This window comes from Geotrypetes seraphini, chromosome 7, assembly GCF_902459505.1.
Source record: "Geotrypetes seraphini chromosome 7, aGeoSer1.1, whole genome shotgun sequence".
NCBI classification, from domain to species: Eukaryota; Metazoa; Chordata; class Amphibia; order Gymnophiona; family Dermophiidae; genus Geotrypetes; species Geotrypetes seraphini.
Genome location: NC_047090.1, coordinates 135,330,755 through 135,350,813, shown reverse-complemented (window position 1 = coordinate 135,350,813; position 20,059 = coordinate 135,330,755). Strand labels below are relative to the sequence as shown.

At 46.7% G+C, this 20,059-nt stretch overlaps 1 protein-coding gene across 1 annotated transcript in view; it reads right to left on the bottom strand.

Annotated features, from left to right (window-relative positions):
- Positions 1-18,989, bottom strand: part of TMX1 (thioredoxin related transmembrane protein 1) — a 31,841-nt gene extending 12,852 nt beyond the window's left edge. The window contains exons 1-4 of the mRNA XM_033952551.1: positions 18,710-18,989; positions 12,441-12,556; positions 11,885-11,930; positions 5,208-5,336 (exon numbers count right to left, since the gene is read on the bottom strand). Of these exons, the coding sequence (XP_033808442.1) occupies positions 5,208-5,336; positions 11,885-11,930; positions 12,441-12,556; positions 18,710-18,849 (431 nt within the window). The 5' untranslated portion in view covers positions 18,850-18,989. The remainder of the gene's footprint in view (positions 1-5,207; positions 5,337-11,884; positions 11,931-12,440; positions 12,557-18,709) is intronic.
- Positions 18,990-20,059: the final 1,070 nt, after the last annotated feature.

Here is a 20,059-nt window from a genome sequence, read left to right as displayed (position 1 = left end):
CAACCGACAGAGGCGAGGCTAAACTCCCAGTGCGGAGACACGGTGACACCCCTCCCGAAGGGAGGGGAGAAATCCCCAGAAGAGAGCAGCCCGGAGGCTATGCGAGAATAGTCCAAAAGACGGCCAGGAGTCGCCGAAGCCGGCTGGACCCCAACCCGAAGCCGCTGCAGCTATAGCGACTGCCGCGCAGGAGGCCGAGATAACCCAAGAAGGGTATCCGGAGGGCCCCTCCGGAGAAAGAGTCAAAATCACCAAGGAAGAAGGGATTCAGCTGAAGGCGTCCCGATAGGCGAAGGACCGGTCGCGGTCTGAAAGGTGGTTAGTGGCATCGGCAAGAGAGGCCTCAAGGAACGCAGTACTCACGCAAGGGAAGGTGGTGAGACGAACCTGGAGGGTCCACAGCCCCACTCTGCCCCAAGCGAGATGACGCATGGCGGGAGCAATAGAGCGGGAGCAGGGAGAGAGTCTCCACCAGGAAACCAAACTCCGCACCACAACCAAATAGGAGCCGGAGACGCCGAGGCACAGAGCCACAGACGAAGTCGAGGCACGAAGCCCCTGTCGAAACCGGGGCGCAAACCCGCAGTCGACGCCGAGGCCCAAAACCCCAGTCGACTCCGAGGCACAAGGCCACAGTCAACCCAAGGGTACAAAGCGCCAAGCGACGCCCAGTCACAAAGCTTCAGTTAACGGCGAGGCACGAAGCCTCGGTCGCCAGCCGACGATGAGGCCCCCCAGCCTCAGTCGACGCCGAAGCACAAGCATCAGGCGACGCGGAGCAATCGGCTCAGCCGACGTCGAAGGTACAAAGCATCCATCGATGCCGAGACACCAAGCCCCGGGTGACATCGAGGCAGCAAACCTCAGCCGCAGTCGACGTCAAGGCACAAAGCCTCAGACGATGTTGAGGCACAAGTCTCAGGAGACGCCGCGCCGGCGCCCAAGCCTCCGACGCCGCCGAGATACAAAACCTCAGACGATGTCGAGGCACCAAGCCTCAGACGACTTCGAGGCACCAAGCCTCAGTCGACGCCGAGGCACACAGCCTCAGTCGACGCTGAGGCACAAGCATCAGGCGACGTCGAGGCAGAAAGCCTCAGTCGACGGCGAGGCACAAAGCCTCAGTCGACCTCGAGGCACAAGCCTCAGGCGACGTCAAGGCCGAAAGCCTCAGTCGACGGCGAGGCACAAAGCCTCAGACGACGTCGGGGCACAAAGCCTCAGTCGACGTCGAGGCACAAAGCCTCAGTCGACGTCGAGGCACAAAGCCTCAGTCGACGTCGAGGCACAAAGCCTCCGTCGACATACAAAGCCTCAGTCGACGCTGAGGCACGAAGCCTCAGTCGACGTCGAGGCACAAAGCCTCAGTCGACGTCGAGGCACAAAGCCTCAGTCGACGTCGAGGCACAAAGCCTCAGTCGACGTCGAGGCACAAAGCCTCAGTCGACGTCGAGGCACAAAGCCTCAGTCGACGTCGAGGCACAAAGCCTCAGTCGACGTCGAGGCACAAAGCCTCAGTCGACGTCGAGGCACAAAGCCTCCGTCGACGTACAAAGCCTCCGTCGACGTCGAGGCACAAAGCCTCCGTCGACGTCGAGGCACAAAGCCTCAGTCGACGTCGAGGCACAAAGCCTCAGTCGACGTCGAGGCACAAAGCCTCAGTCGACGTCGAGGCACAAAGCCTCAGTCGACGTCGAGGCACAAAGCCTCAGTCGACGTCGAGGCACAAAGCCTCCGTCGACGTCGAGGCACAAAGCCTCCGTCGACGTCGAGGCACAAAGCCTCCGTCGACGTCGAGGCACAAAGCCTCCGTCGACGTCGAGGCACAAAGCCCCAGTCGACGTCTAGGCACAAAGCCGCAGTCGACGTCGAGGCAAAAAAACCTCAGCCGACGCCGAGGCACGAAGCTTCAGCCGACGTCGAGGCACGAAGCCTCAGTCGACGTCGAGGCACAAAGCCTCCGTCGACGTTGAGGCACAAAGTCTCCGTCGACGTCGAGGCACAAAGCCTCCGTCGACGTACAAAGCCTCAGTCGACGTCGAGGCACAAAGCCTCCGTCGACGTCGAGGCACAAAGCCTCAGTCGACGTCGAGGCACAAAGCCTCCGTCGACGTCGAGGCACAAAGCCTCCGTCGACGTCGAGGCACAAAGCCTCCGTCGACGTCGAGGCACAAAGCCTCCGTCGACGTCGAGGCACAAAGCCTCCGTCGACGTACAAAGCCTCCGTCGACGTCGAGGCACAAAGCCTCCGTCGACGTCGAGGCACCAAACCTCAGTCGACGTCGAGGCACAAAGCCTCCGTCGACGAATGCAGCCTTAGTCGACGTCGAGGCACGAAGCCCCAGTCGACGTCGAGGCACACCGAAGTCGAGGTTCAGAAGTCGGCACCGTACCAATGAAACTGGTAAGAAAGGTGCAGCAGTACGCTCCATAAGGGCAACCTCGTGAAGAGTATTCCCATGAAAGGAGGCACGCATCGGAGGTCTCGTCGAGGCGGGCACGATCGCACTCGATGCCTGGAATGCCTGAGACTCAGCCGGTGGCGTTACCAAGGTAACGCACCTAGAAGAAGGAAAGAAAGAAAAACTTACCGGGGATCGAAGCTGCACAGTCCGATTCCAACGAAGGAAGAGGGTCCCGGCCATTCTGCTCACCCAAGGTGAGCCCAGAGAGAGGCCAGGGAAGAAGAAAATACAGCTGCAGGCAAATGAGGCCTAGCCGCATGGCTGAGGCCCCAGAAAGGCCTGCCGGAGGAAAAACACAATAAAAAGTCCTTTTTTTTTTTTTTTTAAAACAAAGAAATACACGATCAATTAACAAACGCACAGCGACTCCTTAACAAAATAAAGAAGCCGCGGTGCCAGAAAGGCACTTAGAAGAACGCAGAGAAGAGAGACAGGGTCTTTCTGGCTCAGCGGAAAACTAAGAACTGAGGACCATGAGGAGGGTATGCGCCCTCTAGTGGATCAGGAAGGCACACACATGCGTGGTGCAGTGTGCAAACTTGAAACTTCAATCAAGTTTGCTTGAAAAGCTGTCCGCGCTGGGGCTCCGTGGATGACGTCACCCACATGTGAGAATATGCTGCCTGCTTGTCCTGGGATAAAACGCACTACTGTTTTGTAAAAAGGGGGAATTAGGCTTTTACATCATTTCTCCCTTGCATCAAAAGAGGTAAAAGAGACTTGAAAAAATGACACAGGGACAGAATTAGTCCCTGTCTTCACAATCAACTGCGGGAAACCATCCCCAGGTCATTCTTTAAGGACAGAGGGAAGAATCAGAGTATGAAGAATAATAATAATAATTTTATTTCTTATATACCGCCAAAGCCGTAGTAGTTCGAGGCAGTTTACAACAAAGAAGGGCTGGACAATCAGCGAATGAGTACAATCAGCGAGTACAGATACAATTAATATATGTAAGCAGGGAACAGAAGCGATATAAGGGGTCAGATCAAGGAAGAGTGGGCATAGCCACTAATCCTCAAGTCTTGCATTGAAGAATGCTGATGTAGAAGGACTAAGATTGAGATAGACACTAAAGAATGACACAAGAAGGTTTCCCGCAGTTATCCGTGGGGACAGGGATAAATTCTGTCCCTGTATCATTGTCTTTTTTATATATATATATATATCTTTATTCATTTTAAATATTACATCAAGTGTATAGAAAAATCAACAATCAATATACAACATCACTTGAAACTCTACAAATTCTCAAAAAGAAGATTTAATCCCAACCCACCCTCCAAAATTGTATTCAAGCAAATACATCCTACATAATATGTCTAATAGACCTCAATATGTATCCCCTAGAGCAGGGGGGTTCTCAACACAGTCCTTGGGACAAACCAAACCAGTATATTTATCAAGATATCCACAATGAATATGCATGAGATAAATTTGCATGCACTGCCTCTATTCTATGCATATCTGTCCATGCATATTCATTGTGTGTTTGGCTGGCTGGCTTGGTGTGTTCTGAGGATTGAGTTGAGAATCCCTTCCCTAGAGGAAAAGAGGGACAGGGGAGGAAGTGACACAGACAATTTAAATAATTTAAAGGTATTAATATGAAAGCTAATCTTAGAGACAGGGAAGCAGTAGAACTAGAGGTCATGAGTTAAGGTTGCAGAGTGAGAGACTTAGTAGCAATGCCAGGAAATGCTTTCACAGGGTGGTGGATGCCTGGAATACCCTCCCATAGGAGGCTGTGAAGGCAAAAAATGGTAATGGAATTCAAGAATGAGTGAGATAAAATAGAGGAACACTATATAGAAAAAGCCAAATCTTACTGGAGTGAGCTTTGATGGCAGCTTCAGAGATTGGAAGCGAGACCAATGCCAGGCAGACTTCTATGGTATGGGTCCCTTAAATAGCAAAAATCAGATCAGGATCAAGACTGGAACAGGCTTCAACAGCAACTCCAGTAGTTTGGAAGACCAGTGTCAGGCAGACTTCTATGGTCTGTGCCTCAAAATTGATGGGCAAGATAGAGATTAAGTATGCAAGTGTTTAATCATGAAGAAATGGAACCTGGGTCGCTTGCCAGATTCAACTCTGGCCACTTTGTTGGGGGAGACTGGATGGACCATGCAGGTCTTTATCTGTCAATATTTATTATGTTACCTATGCTCCATATATGGTGACCAAGCTCTTCCCACATGCTCTAATAAAACTCACATTTGTGTATCCTGACCCTCCTCAGAAGCTTACTGCTGTGGCAATAAATACACTCTCTGTCACTTGTATTGCTCTACTTTGTCATGTTACTGTTCAGGGCTAGTAGTTATACGGGTGGGGGCTCTGTCAGCTGTCTCTCGAGGGAGGGAGTTTTTCTTGTTTTCATGCAAGTGTGGGGGGGTCATTGTGGACTTTGGAAATAGGTAAACACTGCCATTGAGTTTTAGTGCTGTTATTGTATTGGAGCTGTTTGTGATGACTGCATTATTTTGTTGTATGCTCTGTGGGTTGTATTTGCGGCGTTTTAAATAAAGAATTACAAAAAAAAAAAAAAAGAGAGACACCATCTAGCCTGCAAAGGGCAGCAAGCAGATATAAATCTAGAATGCAACACTGTCAATTACTACACTACAAAGCACTCCAATGCTCTCTGTTCACATCTATAAGGCACAGTTTTATCCATCAGTCAAAATTACTACCAGCAAATCTGTGGAGCCCAAATGCATCCACCAGGATACTTACAGAAAAGAAGAAGGGCCAAACCATGAGGAAACTGGTTCAATGCTTTTCCATTCTCTCTCACTTATGAAGCTTATAAAGTCGTTCTTGTTCCTGGCTCCTTGATACCTCCGAAAAATTCCATCTTTACAGCTGCAAAAAAAAAAAGTAGTAATGTATTCATGTGCATATAAATCACAAGCCACTCACTTACGTGCTATACTTATTTCTTCCAGCACATTCGGCAACTTACAGAAGTGATTAGGCACCATCCTGTGCTTGCCTCTTCAGTCTGATAGTTGCATGGGGAGAAACAGGAAGGACATTGCAGTCCATATCTGCTATCCTTACAAACAATGGCAGCCTTGCTTGCCAAACTATTCAGGTGCCAACTATTTTGAATTCTCTTCAGAGGAGTATTCAAGCAGTTTTGGTGGGGAAAATCCAGATTCAGGACTGGTTCAGTAATGGGATTAAGAAAGCAGCCTTGATGCAAAAATGAACCTTAAGTTCATGTTTTGAATGATTGAAAGTAACTGTTGGCATCTAAAAAATTAGACATGGAAGTTTTTGTAACGTGAGTGGATCTCTATTTTCTTATTAAAAATAATACAAGAGCTCCCCACATTAAATATCTAGAGCCATATAATTACAGTGAGCTATTTTTGAAGGTAACCTGCCAAACACAGACATGTACAAATTTAAGATTAGGTTCTTACTTGGAAAATAATCTGTTAATCTCCTCCGGAGCCCGTACATATGATGATCAATTCATTCCCGTGAACTAGACTTGCAGAAGTGAGAATACTTACAGCTTTGATTTTTAAAATTTTTATTAATTTTCAAATAAAAGTATACAACAATACAGCAACTGACAAAAAGCAGCAATAATACACTGACCAGTCAACAGCAGTTGTCAGAGAAACAAGCAACATAACAATATCCCTGATAAACAACTCCCCAATACCCCCTACCCCTAGGCAGTGGAGTCAGATCCCCTAAGTCCCAGCCACCCCCTCCCCCCACCAACCCCCATCCTGGTCAAGGAGAACGCAGGAGAACAACTTATAACACTGAAATATCATCTAGTATACCCCAAATTTTTTCCAAGTAAAATCCTGAGACCCACATTTAGCACAGCGCTATGCCACAGACCTCTCCATCTTGCCCAAGGACAACAAGCGAGTAAGCCATTCATCATAGGTTGGAGCTAAGTTACTTTTCCAATGGTTCGCTATTAAACATTTTGCAGTTGCCAAACCGAAATGAAGAAGCTTAGTTTGCCAATTATGTTCCCTATGGTTGTCAATGCCCAACAAGCAACCTTGAGGAGTGACTCCCACTGGCCCTCCCGTAAAAGCAGTCAATGCCTGAACCACTCTCTTCCAAAAGGAGCGGATTGACAGACATTCCCACCATATGTGCAAGAAGGTCCCCACCCCCATACCACACCTCCAACATTGATCAGACACGTAAGGAAATATTCTATGCAATCACTCTGGGGTATAATACCATATGCATTTTCCTGAACCAAAGCACAAGATGATGCTCGATATACCTCCCCACACATAATCTCCCATTCCTTAGTAGTAAACCGCTGTCCCAGATCACCTTCCCAACGTGTCTTAAAAGGGAAAGAGGTATTAGAATGACCCCTCCAATACTGATATAACACAGAGAGCGGTCGAGGTACCCTCCGCAAAAGTAACTACATATTCTCTAAATATTCTTGCCCCACAGGTGAACTAGATCTCCATCCTTAGGCTTGCATAAAATAGTGGATCTAGTAATAGGCCAAATAGTCCCCCTCTAGCAACTCAAATTTCCTCTGGAGCATCTCAAATGATAATATCCTGCTTGGCCCTAGTAAATCCCAGAATGTGAGCAGCCCAGCAACGGAAAATGTGATTATCCCGTCCCGCTTGAAAAAGTGGCTCTGCCTGTATACCTGCCATAGAAGACACCAAGGCCCCATTCCCCAATTTAGCTCGAACCCTTGTCCACAATTGCCCCAGATGCCAGAGAAAAGGACTGTCAATACCCTGAATCCAGGTCTGCTGTGCACCAAAACTGAAAGCCAATGCTTCAACAGCTCCGGACCCCCCACTCTCCTGCTCCAACTGTACCTCACTTTTAAAATCTCCAATGTTCCAGTCCAATATCAGTCTAATCTGGGCAGACTGGTAATACCACCATAGATTCGGCACACCTCTACCTCTTTCCTCTCTAGCTGCCCACATCTGTTTTTGAGACAATCAGGGAGGCCTGCGCTGCCATATAAACTTCCTCAATTCCGCATTCAATCTAGCTAAGTTGGCGGGAGGCACAGGTACTAGCAAGGTTTGAAACAAGAAAAGCAATTGGGGAAGTACATTCATCTTAACTATGGATATCCTACCCCACCAGGAAACCCACAGTCCATGCCATCTCTGTAAATCATGGAAAACCTTTCATACGCTGAAAGATTGGAGAAACTGGGTCTCTTTTCCCTGGAGAAGAGGAGACTTAGAGGGGATATGACAGAGACTTACAAGATCATGAAGGGCATAGAGAGAGTGGAGAGGGACAAATTCTTCAAACTTTCGAATAATAAAAGAACAAGAGGGCATTCGGAAAAGTTGAAAGGGGACAGATTCAAAACGAATGCTAGGAAGTTGTTCTTTACCCAACGTGTGGTAGACACCTGGAATGCGCTTCCAGAGGGCGTAATAGGGCAGAGTACGGTATTGGGGTTCAAGAAAGGATTGGACAATTTCCTGCTGGAAAAGGGGATAGAGGGATATAGATAGAGGATTACTGCACAGGTCCTGGACCTGTTGGGCCGCTGCTTGAGCGGACTGCTGGACACGATGGACCCCAGGTCTGACCCAGAAGAGGCATTGCTTATGTTCTTATGTTGAATACTCCGATATAGTGGAGGAAAGTTCTTAGCATAAAGTTGAGATAGATTTCTAAGAATATGAATACTCAAATATTTAATCCCCTGCGACGCTCCACTGGAGCCCCACCACCTCCAAGTCAGTCAGTGTCTAATTCATAATTTCCGTTTTATCCAAATTAATTTTAAATCCGGACACCCTCCCATATTCTTCAAAAATCTGTAAGAGCCGCGGTATTGTGTCCGCAGGCTCTCCCACATATAACAAGATTTCATCTGCAAACAACGCTATACGATATTCCACCCTCTTCCTGGAAATCCCTAGCAGTTCAGGGTGGGAATGAATACAAATTGCTGTTTCGGTTGAGCCTTTAGCAAACAATAGTGGGGAGAGGGGGCACCCCTGACGCATCCCTTGATATATAGGAAAAAAATTGGTGTAAGACTGACTGAATCGAAGACAAGCTCGCGGCGATTCATAGAGGGCCTCCACCCACCTACTAAATGAACCCCCAAATCCCATACGCTCTATAACATCCCAAAGAAAACCCCACAAAACCCAGTCGAAAGCTTTCTCAGCATCAACCGCCATCAGGACAGCCTTGTTAGGGCGCATCTGTGCCTCCCATTGCTTCAAGTCCCCGATGTAATTTAGCTCATATTACCTTGTTACCAAAAGCAGGGAAGGATCACGCTCAGGTTGGATGCTATCGCCCGATCTTGTTGTTGAACCAAGATGTCAAGCTTTTGGCTGCTATTCTAGTGGCCCGGCTGAATTTGTTCTTACCCAGGCTCATAGGGGATGATCAGGTAGGGTTCGTCCCTCAGCGTTATTTCTCCATGAACCTCCTTAAAGCATTGACGGCACTGCATGAACATCGGGGAGGGGGTGGCACTTCTGTGATTGCCGGCCTTGATATGGAAAAGGCCTTTGATAGTATCTCTTGACAGTATCTTTTTTGGGTATTACAGGAGTATGGTGTTGCTGGGCCTTTCCTTCACTGGATCCAGGGTCTTTACACTGTGCCACAGGCAGTCTTATCATCAATGGCGGTTTATCGACTTCTTTCCAGCTCTGCCGGGGGGAGTCAGAAGATCAGACGAAAGAGGCAGAGAAAGAGGATATGACACCAGAAGCTGCACCAGATCCGCATACCACGGACGTCGGGACCAATCCGGAGCCACCAAAACCACCAGACCCGGGTGACGAACAATGCGGAGTAGAACTCTGCCCACTAATGGCCATGGAGGGAATACATACAACAGCCCCTCCATTGGCCATGGTTGAACCAGAGCATCCAGCCGAGCACCCACTGGAACCAGAGGGGGTACGGGCACAGAGTTATTGGGCAGGACGGACTGCGGGGGAAACGGTGGAGGGATTCTCAGCCTCCCGACGGGTCCGACGGGACTGCATTCGCTGAAAGAAACGACCCCTGGCAAAATCAGAGGTCAGGTAGGGAGCAGTCCCACACTCAGGGCGATATACCTACAGAAATCTCGCAGACTCCCCCGAGCAGTGCTACCTCAAACAGCCTGGCAAGCACTGTCTTCAGGCAGGCAGGGCACTTCAGAGTCCATCAGAGTTTGAACTAACTAGTCCAAAACCTCTGGAAAACAAGGACCCCTAGAAGAAGAAAATTTACAGAGTTTAGTGATGAACACCGCATCCGTCGACCAAACACGAAGCCAGAAGGTCCGACGCGCACCCATGGATTTGGCAGACGTCCGCAAGAAATCATAGAGGGTGTCTGAGAGGAAAGAGGCAGCCATCTGAATCTCCGCCACCTCCTGACCATCAGACTCACTGTCAAGGACCCACTCGGCCCACCGAAACAGGGCCCAAGCCACCGGTCCCGCACATATAGCTATCTGGACCCCCAAGGCAGACACATCAAAATTCTGTTTAAGAATGGACTTCAACTTATGTTCCTCAGAGTCTGTTAAGACAGAACTGCCATGACGCGTAGCAATAGCCGAGACCACCGCGTCCATCACTGGTGACTTTAAGGTAGTCCTATCCCCCAACGGGACGGGATACAAACAAGCCAAGGAGCGCGCAAACCAAAAAGACGCCTCCGGCGAAGTCCACTGCGCCAGGACAATATCCAGAGAAAAAAAATAGATGTATTGGACAAGAGTGGGAATCAGAGGAAATCCCCCAAAGAAGAGGGTCCTCCACACTCAGGGTCGTAGGCGTCGCTTCCTCAAAGCGCAACACCAAGGAGATCTGCTCACTGGTAGACAGAAAAAACAAGACCCGGTACCAGTGGTCGTCCCCTCGAGAGGATCCTGGAGGTGTCCCCCAGGGTCCAGGTCCTCATACATTAGTTAAAACTCTCCTCAAACAACAAGTTCTCATCCAAGGCCATATATGGGCGCATGGACGAGGGAGGAGGTGGGGGGACGTGAAAAGAATTAAGGGGTCAAAACTTCAGGGAACACAGAGGGAACAAACCCCCAAGACCCCCCTGGACACAAGTAGGACTTCCGGCCGCCAAAAAATATGCTTTAAACAAAGCAAAAAGAAAATGAGAGGGGAACCCCCGGTGACCCCATGGGACTCCCTGCCCCAGCAGGGGACCCAGTTGTAACATGTCCCTATTATGTCAAAACAGGGAGAAGGCACCTGAGGCTAAATACAAGATGGAGGGGCTACCTGAGGAAAAACGGCAAAAAACACGCCAAAAATAGCCCCTCCAGGGCCTGTAGCGGCTGAGAAGACTGAACTTTCCCAGCCGCTAAAGCAGGCAAAAGCCGGCATCAGCTGAGAGAAAAAAACAGCTGATAGGAAATCCCCTGATGCACCAGCTGCAGCTGAGGAAATCCCTCCGTGGGCGGCAAGAAAATACCGGGCTTCCCTGCAAAGCTCTGCTGGCTCGCGAGGCACTAGCGGCAGGCAGCCCTGGACATCGGCAAGTACTGCCAACGAGGCTTTTCCACCGCACCAACCCAAACAGCTGTTTTCAGGCCACCCGCAAGTGCTTCACATCTGGACCAAATTGTGCACCTCTCCCCCTGAGAAGTGCTCAATTGCTCCATATGCAACCTAGCTGAAAGAAAAGTGCCGGTTAGTTGAAAAATACAGTAATTTACAGCATATTTAAAGGAAAAACAATCCTTCAGACCGACACTGCCTCAGGATTTTTTTTTTCCACAGAACAGACTCCACTGGCTCTCTAAACAATATGCTTTACCACCAGGGGGTAAGGCTTATTGTTGAGGCACCTTTACAAAAATGTTGGGGAGGTGGAGGAAAGGGGGGAGGGACCCCGCTCGAGACCCGCCAAGTTTGACACCCCCAAGGTCAGAAGAATCCCCAAACAGGGTCTACCCAAGCTCAGTCCAGCAACAAAAAGGGACAAAAATTCCTAAACAAATTCCAAGAGCGCTACCAAGTGAGATGGGTACAGCTTACCACACTTGCTGGAGACTGAGAGAAGACTGAGGTAATTAGGGAGGGGGGGTCACATGATATGTACAGTTCCAAAGTTTTGTCTCAGTCTCCACCTGCTGATCATGATGAGATATCTACCCGCTTGTAAGATTAACCTATGCTGGTCTGGAGAGTTGCTAAAGAAGCCCATTTTATGTCTGTGGACTTCTTATCATTTAACATGTGCTAACAGAGGTAGTGCATGCTAAACTTTAGTAAAAATGCCCCTATAGCTATACTGATCTAAATTTAATTGGACAATATCCACTTCCATTTTTTTAGATTTAAAAAATGAACTAATTAATGATATGCTTGTTATTAAATGCATACAAAATGAAATCTTCTGTAATCTGTTCACGATCAAATTATTAGATTTTAGTTACTTACTGGTAAATAGTGGGAAGTGCTGTTATGATAAATCGGCCACTCAGTCCTGCAAAAGGAAAACATGATTTGTTATAAGCTAGAGAATGTCAAAGAAAAATGAACTGCTCTTTTTTTTCCTCCTCCTACTGCTGTCTTTACCAATAGCACCAAAAGCAACATTAATGGTGTCAGTATTCCCCTTAGAGATGCTATCAAAATACTTGAGAGATGTCCTTGATAACACACTTATTTTGCAAACAAATCTCTACTGTTATTAGGAGCTTTTTTTGCTTTGAGGCAGATACGCTCAGTTCCCTCAATGCTTGAACATTAATCCCTTAGGATCATTCTGCTGGCCCTTGCTATCTCTAAACTGGATTACTGTAATTCCCTTTACCATGAACTGTAAGTCAAATCAAATTCAAGGCTGTAGCTGGTGCAAAATACAGCCATTAAACTACTATTTAGGAAGAAAAGGTATGATACACATGAAATTACATAGCAATACTTTTAAAACAAATAAGAGAGAATTTTTTTTTTCACTCAACGCTTCTATAGAAGGAAGCACAACTGTTACCTGGCTGCTCTGTAACATCAACTTTTGCGACATTAATTTCTAGATCATCCCCCCATTCTGCAAATTCTTCCCACTCAGGCTGGAGATTCAAACAGGCAGGACACCATGGAGCATAGCTAGAAAACAAAACCTATATCAAAAAGGAAAAACAACTACTCTCTTCAGACATCAAGTAAAAAAGCAAGCACACCTAAATGTTATACAGGGTTAAGTCAAAAGCCAACAGCCTCCCTTCCCCAAATATGCCAGCACCAACATTGACCTTCTCTTTGAATCACTTATCTGTGGCACAGGTCTCCTTCAGTCTTTCTCCCTCATCCTCCTACCTTGTCTTCTCTCAGCCTCCTTTTCTATTTCATTCCTCACACTCTGTCCTCTGTCTCCCTTCTCTCAACCCCTCACAATTCACCTGTTTTTAAGTCCCTACCTACCATCCTCTCTTTACTCGGCAGTTTCACTCTTCCTTGTTTCCCCTCCTGTAGCAAATATGATATACTCAAATGGCAGACTGCAGTCCACAGTTCAGACCAGAGCCCTGCAGTGTGGACCACTGGGATGCAATGCTCCAGCTTCTTTTCCTCATGCCCAGATCCAATATCACTGCATCTCTCTTCTCCCCCTTCCCCGCCAATGGTCCTCCACATGCCATGCATGTTGCAGCAGAGAGAGTGTTGAAAGCTGCCTCTCTGTCCAATGGAGCCTTTCTTCTACCACACAAGCCCTATAGGAAGTTGCACTAGAGTTGAGCATGGCAGAAAAAAAGGCTGCTCTGGCCAGAGAGGCAGCTTTCAGAACTCTGTGGAACTGTGTGGAAGACCAGTAGGGGGAAGAGGGGAGCTACATCAATATCAGACCTACAGCTATTAGGGGGGGGGTAACAGGGAGATATGCTGGATCCAGGCTCAGGGCGGATAAAGAGATGCTGAACTGACCCGTGGGGGGGGGGCAGAAAATAAATATCAAGAGACTGGACCAGAGAAAGGGGTACAGGTGCTGGAACTAACAGGAAAGGAGGGCGAGAAAGATGCTAGACTACATTTGGTGTGGGGGCCGGGGGGGGGGAGTACAGGAGGAAGAGGAGAGCAAAGCTGGACATGGAGATGATCAGGGACACAGAAGAGACTGCTGGCCCTGGAGGGAACACAGAGGACAGACAGGAACCTAGAGGGGAGATGCTGAACAGTACTGAAGAGGACACAAAGAAAAGATAAATGCTTGACACAGAGAAAGAAGAAGTGTCAAAAGGACAGGACAGAAAAGCAGAAGAGAGACACTAAGGGCTCCTTTTATCAAGTCGCACTAGCGGGGTTAACGCACACAACGTTTCATCACGCGTTAACCCCCGCACTGGCCTAAAAACTACCGCCTGCTCAAGGGAGGCAGTAGCGGCTAGCGTGGCCGGCGGTTTAGCGCGTGGTATTACGCGCGTTAAACCGTTAGCACGGCTTGATAAAAGGAGCCCTAGCCCTAAGACCAAAGCAAGGCTCAGACAGCAGAGGTAGGAAAAAAGCATCTACTAATTTATTACATCAACTTTGGGTAATTGGAAGTGATAGTGCTCTAACACAGTTATGCGCATTGTACTTTGCGAGCCCTGTGTTTCAGACAGCTGAAGTTTCTGGACCTCCACACAAACTGAGTAGCCCTGATGTACAGGGTGCCCACAAAAACACTCCTTAATTTTAAATGGTTACAAAACCAAAATTTATTGGCATACTATTTCACCTTTGAAGCTACAGTTTCATCAACTCAAAGTTTCATATGGTATCTGTTGACTACATATACTCGATGTGCAACCCAGCTGCAAACATCGATGCGATAATAGAGCTTGGATCAGACTCTCTGAAGCATATCCGGCGTGATCACATTTATAGTTTCAATGATACATTCCAGCAGATCATCCATAGTTGTGGGTAGTGGAAGTACGTATACTCTGTCTTTCATGTACCCCCAAAAGGAAAATGTCATAAACAGTAATGTCCAGTGATCTCAGGGGCCACTTGAGGAACACCTGGTCATTTTGTAACTTCTGCACCAATTGTAGCTTATAAGGGTGAAAGTGCAAGTGATTGTGTAAGATCTTGATAATTGTGCTTTTTGGGACTTGTATTTTCTGTCATCTTATTTACAAACATATTCCAATAATGTTTTGATTTTGTAACCATTTAAAATCAAGGAGTGTTCTTGTGGGCACCCTGTATATCCCCGTCATTGCCACCACTGTGATCCTCCAATATACACTGTGCCACTCAGTTCAAGTCTGCAAAAGTAGCACAAATATTCCTGCAATGCACAACTTGAGATGAGACAGTGTAGAGTGAAGACGATCACCTGCTTTAACAGTGCATTGCAAGTACAAAAAAAATCATATAGGCACAAAATGGGTGATCTAGCATCCTAGATTGATCAAGCCCTTATACAGTACATCACTCTTTTCTACAGCAGCCTATGAAAGCTACAAAAGTTTTACACTCATCCCTCAATATTTGCAGGGGTTAGGAGCAGAGCTGGCCCGCGAATATTGAAAATTTGTGAATATCTTTAGGGCCAACTCTGACCCACCCTGCCTCCCTCCTGCCTTCCCCCCGGCATCCCGGACCTTACCTGGTGGTCTAGCGGTCTTTTGGGATGCCATACAGGGCTGCCGTGAGTTCCTGTAGTCTCTCGAGACAATGACGGGAATTCATGGCAGCCATTTTGGATGATTGATCTGCACTGGGCAGGAATACAGGAAGATCACTCCTTCCCCGAAAGACCGCTAGATCACCAGGGGAGGTCCGGGAGGCGGAGGGCGATTCCAGTTTTAGGAAATCGTGAATAATGTGAATCGTGAGTCCTAAAACCATGAATCAGGAGGGGGAAGTGTAGTTAGAAAAGACCAAGTAAATTTCAATGTTTGTTGAAAATATTAAGATGAAGTTATAGATCAATCTTCATAGTTACAAATTCTTAAAGACATCACAATTTGATTTTTAAGCTTTATTTCTATGCATTCAACACCTTAAAGCAATCTACCAAATTCTTTAACACACATTTCACTTACTGCTCTTGGTATTTGCTTTTGAAAGAGCAGACCTCCTACTTTTATATAGGACTTATATACTAAGGTGTGCTATGGTTTTGAAGCTAATGCACATTAATAGTCAAATTTAAGGAAGAGGTTTCACACCTGCAATGCCATAACTGCTGGGGATGTTCCCAGCATATTCAGGAAGGCAACAACCATGCAGTTATGGCAGAGAAATTATTGCTAACAAATATCAAAGACAGCTAATAAATGGGGAATACAGTTCACTATACCTTTGAAGGTATAGCTAGTTGTACCATTTTTACAGTCCCTGCCCATTCCATGCCTGCTAATAGGAATTTCTGTATTTTATTTGTTTAATGCAATTAGCGCTCATATATTAAAAGCCACACTAATGTGCCTTAGTAAATAAGCTTCTTAAAAGTTACTGCAAGAAAAAGAAATGTTGTGGTTTCAAAAGCTGTTTCCCCTCAGACATATACAGTTCATTTTTAATTAATTCAGATATATGAAAAATGACCCATGGGCCTTTTCTGTTTCTTCCTTTCCCTGGGAGTCTAATAAATTCAATTTTTCTTCAAGATTCAATAAAATGCAAGGGTGGCATAGAATATGAATATATGAAAAATATATGAAAACCTTCTGGTCGCACTCTCTCCGAGATTCTCAGATTCAGAATCTCAGAGAGCGCGAGACCAGAAGGCTTTAAGCATGCACAAATGCTCAAAGCCCAGACCAGCCCAGCACAGGGAAGAAGGAGGATCTCCCTCGCACCGCCCAGCCCAGCCCAGGCGAGGGAGGATCTTCGGGCACTGGCACGTCCTGTGCATTGGTGCTAGTACCCAATTGGGTAAGCGATGTCTTTGCGGTGCTGGGGGGGATGTAGGATCGCGGGGGAGGGGGTGTGACGCGAGCGGGGGGGAGGATGCCGGTTCGCAGGCCAGAAGAGGGAGTAAGCAAGGGTGGTGGGAGGAGGTTTTAGCAGCATGCGCGGTATACGCGTGTGCGTGCTATATAAAAAAAATGTTTACAGAAATGCTTTGTTCCCACGCGTATGCGTGTTATACACGTATGCGCGTTATATGCATGAAAATACAGTACTTCCAACACAGACTTCCAAACAAATTTCCAAACTATTTGGAAAAACATTGTGGGAAGAGAGTAAAAAGGAAGTAGTTTTGAAAATAACCAGCTCATCAGCATTGAAGGCAATTGTTAGATAAAGGATATTACTGAACATGTATTAGATATTAGCATACAACTAAAGGGAGTGCATATGCATCGAAGATATTCTGAAAACCAGACAGGGAGCGCCATCTACGGTAAAATAGGATCAATGCTTGACCAGAAGTCAAATTTACTAACAACTTGCTCAACTTTCTACCCTAAAAACATTGAAATATGACAGCAGATAAAGGCCGAATGGCCCATCCACAACATCCTATATCTCCTCTCCCACATGCCTGTACCATGCTATCTTGAATTCAGATAGTCTTCATTTCCACCATCTCCATCAGGAGACTATACCACATATCTACCACCTTTTCTATACATTACTCTTGAGCCTATCACTTCTTAAATTCATCCTATGCCCTCTCCTTCCGGAGTTTTCCTTCATTTGAAAAAGACTCACCTCCTGTGCATTAACATTACGGAGATATTTAAACATCTCTATCACATTTCATCTCTCCCGTCCTTCTTCTAGAGCAGTGATTCCCAACCCTGTCCTGGAGGAACACCAGGCCAATCGGGTTTTCAGGCTAGCCCTAATGAATATGCATGAGAGAGATTTGCATATGATAGAAGTGATAGGCATGCAAATTTGCTTCATGCATATTCATTAGGGCTAGCCTGAAAACCCGATTGGCCTGGTGTTCCTCCAGGACAGGGTTGGGAACCACTGTTCTAGAGTATAAACTTCTCCCGCCATATTCGTGGGAGTTAGGCGCAGAGCCAGCCCACGAATATGGAAAAATCACAAATAACTTTTAGGGCCGACTCTGACTCACTCCCGCCTCCTGGACCTCCCCACACCTTACCTGGTGGTCTAGCGGGGCAGGAGCGATCTCCCTACATTCCTGCCCTGTTGAAGAGCTGTCAACAAAAATGGCTGCCATGAGTTCACGCTGTAGTCTTGTGAGACCACAAGAACTCACAGCAGCCATTTTTGTTGATAGCTCTGCACGGGAAAGGAGCATAGGAAGATCGCTCCTGCCCCGCATCACTGCTAGGCCACCAAGTATGGTGTGTAGAAGTCCGGGAGGTGGGTCAGGGTTTAGAAACTCACAAATAACCAAAGTCACAAGTCCTAAATCTGTGAATTTGGAGGGAGAAGTGTACATATTAAGGTCTCTAAGGGCTCCTTTTACAAAGGTGCGCTAGCGTTTTTAGCTTGCGCTACAAGAAAAACTACCGCCTGCACAAGAGGCGGTAGCAGCTAGCGCGCGCTATTCCGCACATTAAGGCCCTAACGCACCTTTATAAAAGGAGCCCTAAGTCTGTCCCTATATGATTTATGACAAAGTCCACTAACCAATTTTTAAGCAATCCTCTGGACAGACTCCATCCTATTTATCTTTTTGAAGGTGGGGGTCTCCAAAACTGCACACAATATTCCAAATTGGACCTCACTAGAGACTTGTATGAGGGCATTATCACCTCCCTTTTCCTACTGGCCATTCCTCTCCTTATGCATCCAAGCATCCTCCTGACTTTGACTGTTGCCTTTTCTAGCTGTTTTGCCACCCTGAGATCATCAGACACAATCCCATCCAAGTCCAGCTCTTCTTCTGCAAACACAAGTACTTCACCTCCTATACTATACAGTTCTCCTGGATTTTTGCAGCCCAAGTGCATAACCCTGGGGTTTTTTTTCAGCATTAAAAGAATACTGTACGTTTAGCAGCACAAGATAGAAACTTGCTCAGCTGTGTGACCTCATCGGGGTCCTTCCAAAAATGGGAACATTCCTTTGGCGTTTGAGTATTGTGTAGAAAGTAGTTTAATCACCATAACAGTATAAGAACGTGTATGGATACAAGCAGGGTAAAAGGTCTTCTATACAGAACGGCTCTTTAATGCTTCCTTCTATCCTGCCCGGTATTTATGGGTATACTTTTTGTTCGCTAACCGCCTCCCCAAGAAACAGCCGCAACACTTCTCTAGCCTTTAACCAGTTCAAGCACACTAAAACGTGCTCAAGCGTCAGCTATCGCAGCTTGCCGAGGTGGTCAGCCCTTACAATTCAATCATCCACTCCCCCTTCAGGATCTCCTGCCAGTTGCTGTCGGTGATAACTTGCACTTCGTCCTTCTTTCCCAGCGCCGTCCCAAGTAGCCAACAGCACACGCAGCTAAAAAGCAGCCTGCTGGAGAGCGCCATAACAGCTCTTTCCCGCCCGGTCTCGGCAGCTCACCCACTTAGCCCCACTTCCGCTCTCGCGCCAAGAGGAGCCCACACTGCGCAGGACAAGTCCTCGCAGACACACATCACGGACTCACGTTTTCATCGTACGTCATCCTGCGCGCCCTGCTAAGGCTAATCCAGAAACCAGGTCAACAGCGCCCCCTCTCTTCGTCTGTGAGACGCCACCTTATATCTGACGTCAGGCTTTTAGAGTAGACCTTCAGTTCTCGAAAGAGCATTCAGCTTTCAAAAATAGTTTCAGATTTTCCAAGCTTCACACTACTTTATTTATTTAAAAACTTAACTGTGTATACTGGCTAAGATCCCATCAGATTAGTAATCAGAAAAGACTGCAGGAATGCACTCCAGCAGAAAAACAGCTGCATACTTAATTACATACAAAACATTTACTGTAAATACCAATAATATTAGACAATCTGAGTTGAATCAGAGGTCTTACACAGTGAAAGGATTAAAATTCTCTACGTCCAGTACTTAACACTTCTTTTTGACAACAGGAATCATAAAAATCCAGTTTAACCTCTGAAACACACTTTAAAAGTTCTTAACAATTTTCCTTTGAAATATAACTCCAAACTTGATTTAGAAATCTCAGTAAATCATGAGAACCAGCAGGTATCAGACAAATTCTTGACCCACAACTCACACAAACTCAGAAGTGTCCTCCTTCACAGCCTTCTCATTACACACCTCAGCTCAACAACACATAAGCAAGTTTAATTTGCAGCATTTCTCATGAAATCAACATTTATGGAAATATTATTTCAAAAGTATTCACTCTTTCCACATATACACACAAATTCCAGAGCTGGTATACAAATTTTCACAGTAGCCACACACCATTTCTTCACCAATTTCTTGTGCTACCTTAAACTCTCTGCTCCCCCGTAGCTCACATTAATGGTTCTGAGGCTCTTAATGAGACAGCTGCTATTAAATGCAGCTTCTCCCAAGCTTCCTGCCTCTTATCTTTTTGATCTCCCTGCAGCTCACAAGTTCTGTGCATGGGCCCAGCCTCTGAGCAGCTCTCAGCATTTCTCTCCTGCCTGTCCTTTGTAAATGTTTTAAATTAAATTTTTCTTCATTATTCAATCCCCATATATGGCATGAACCTCCTGTAGTACATGACTCCGCATTTGTGCAGATTCTACCACCACTCCTGTCC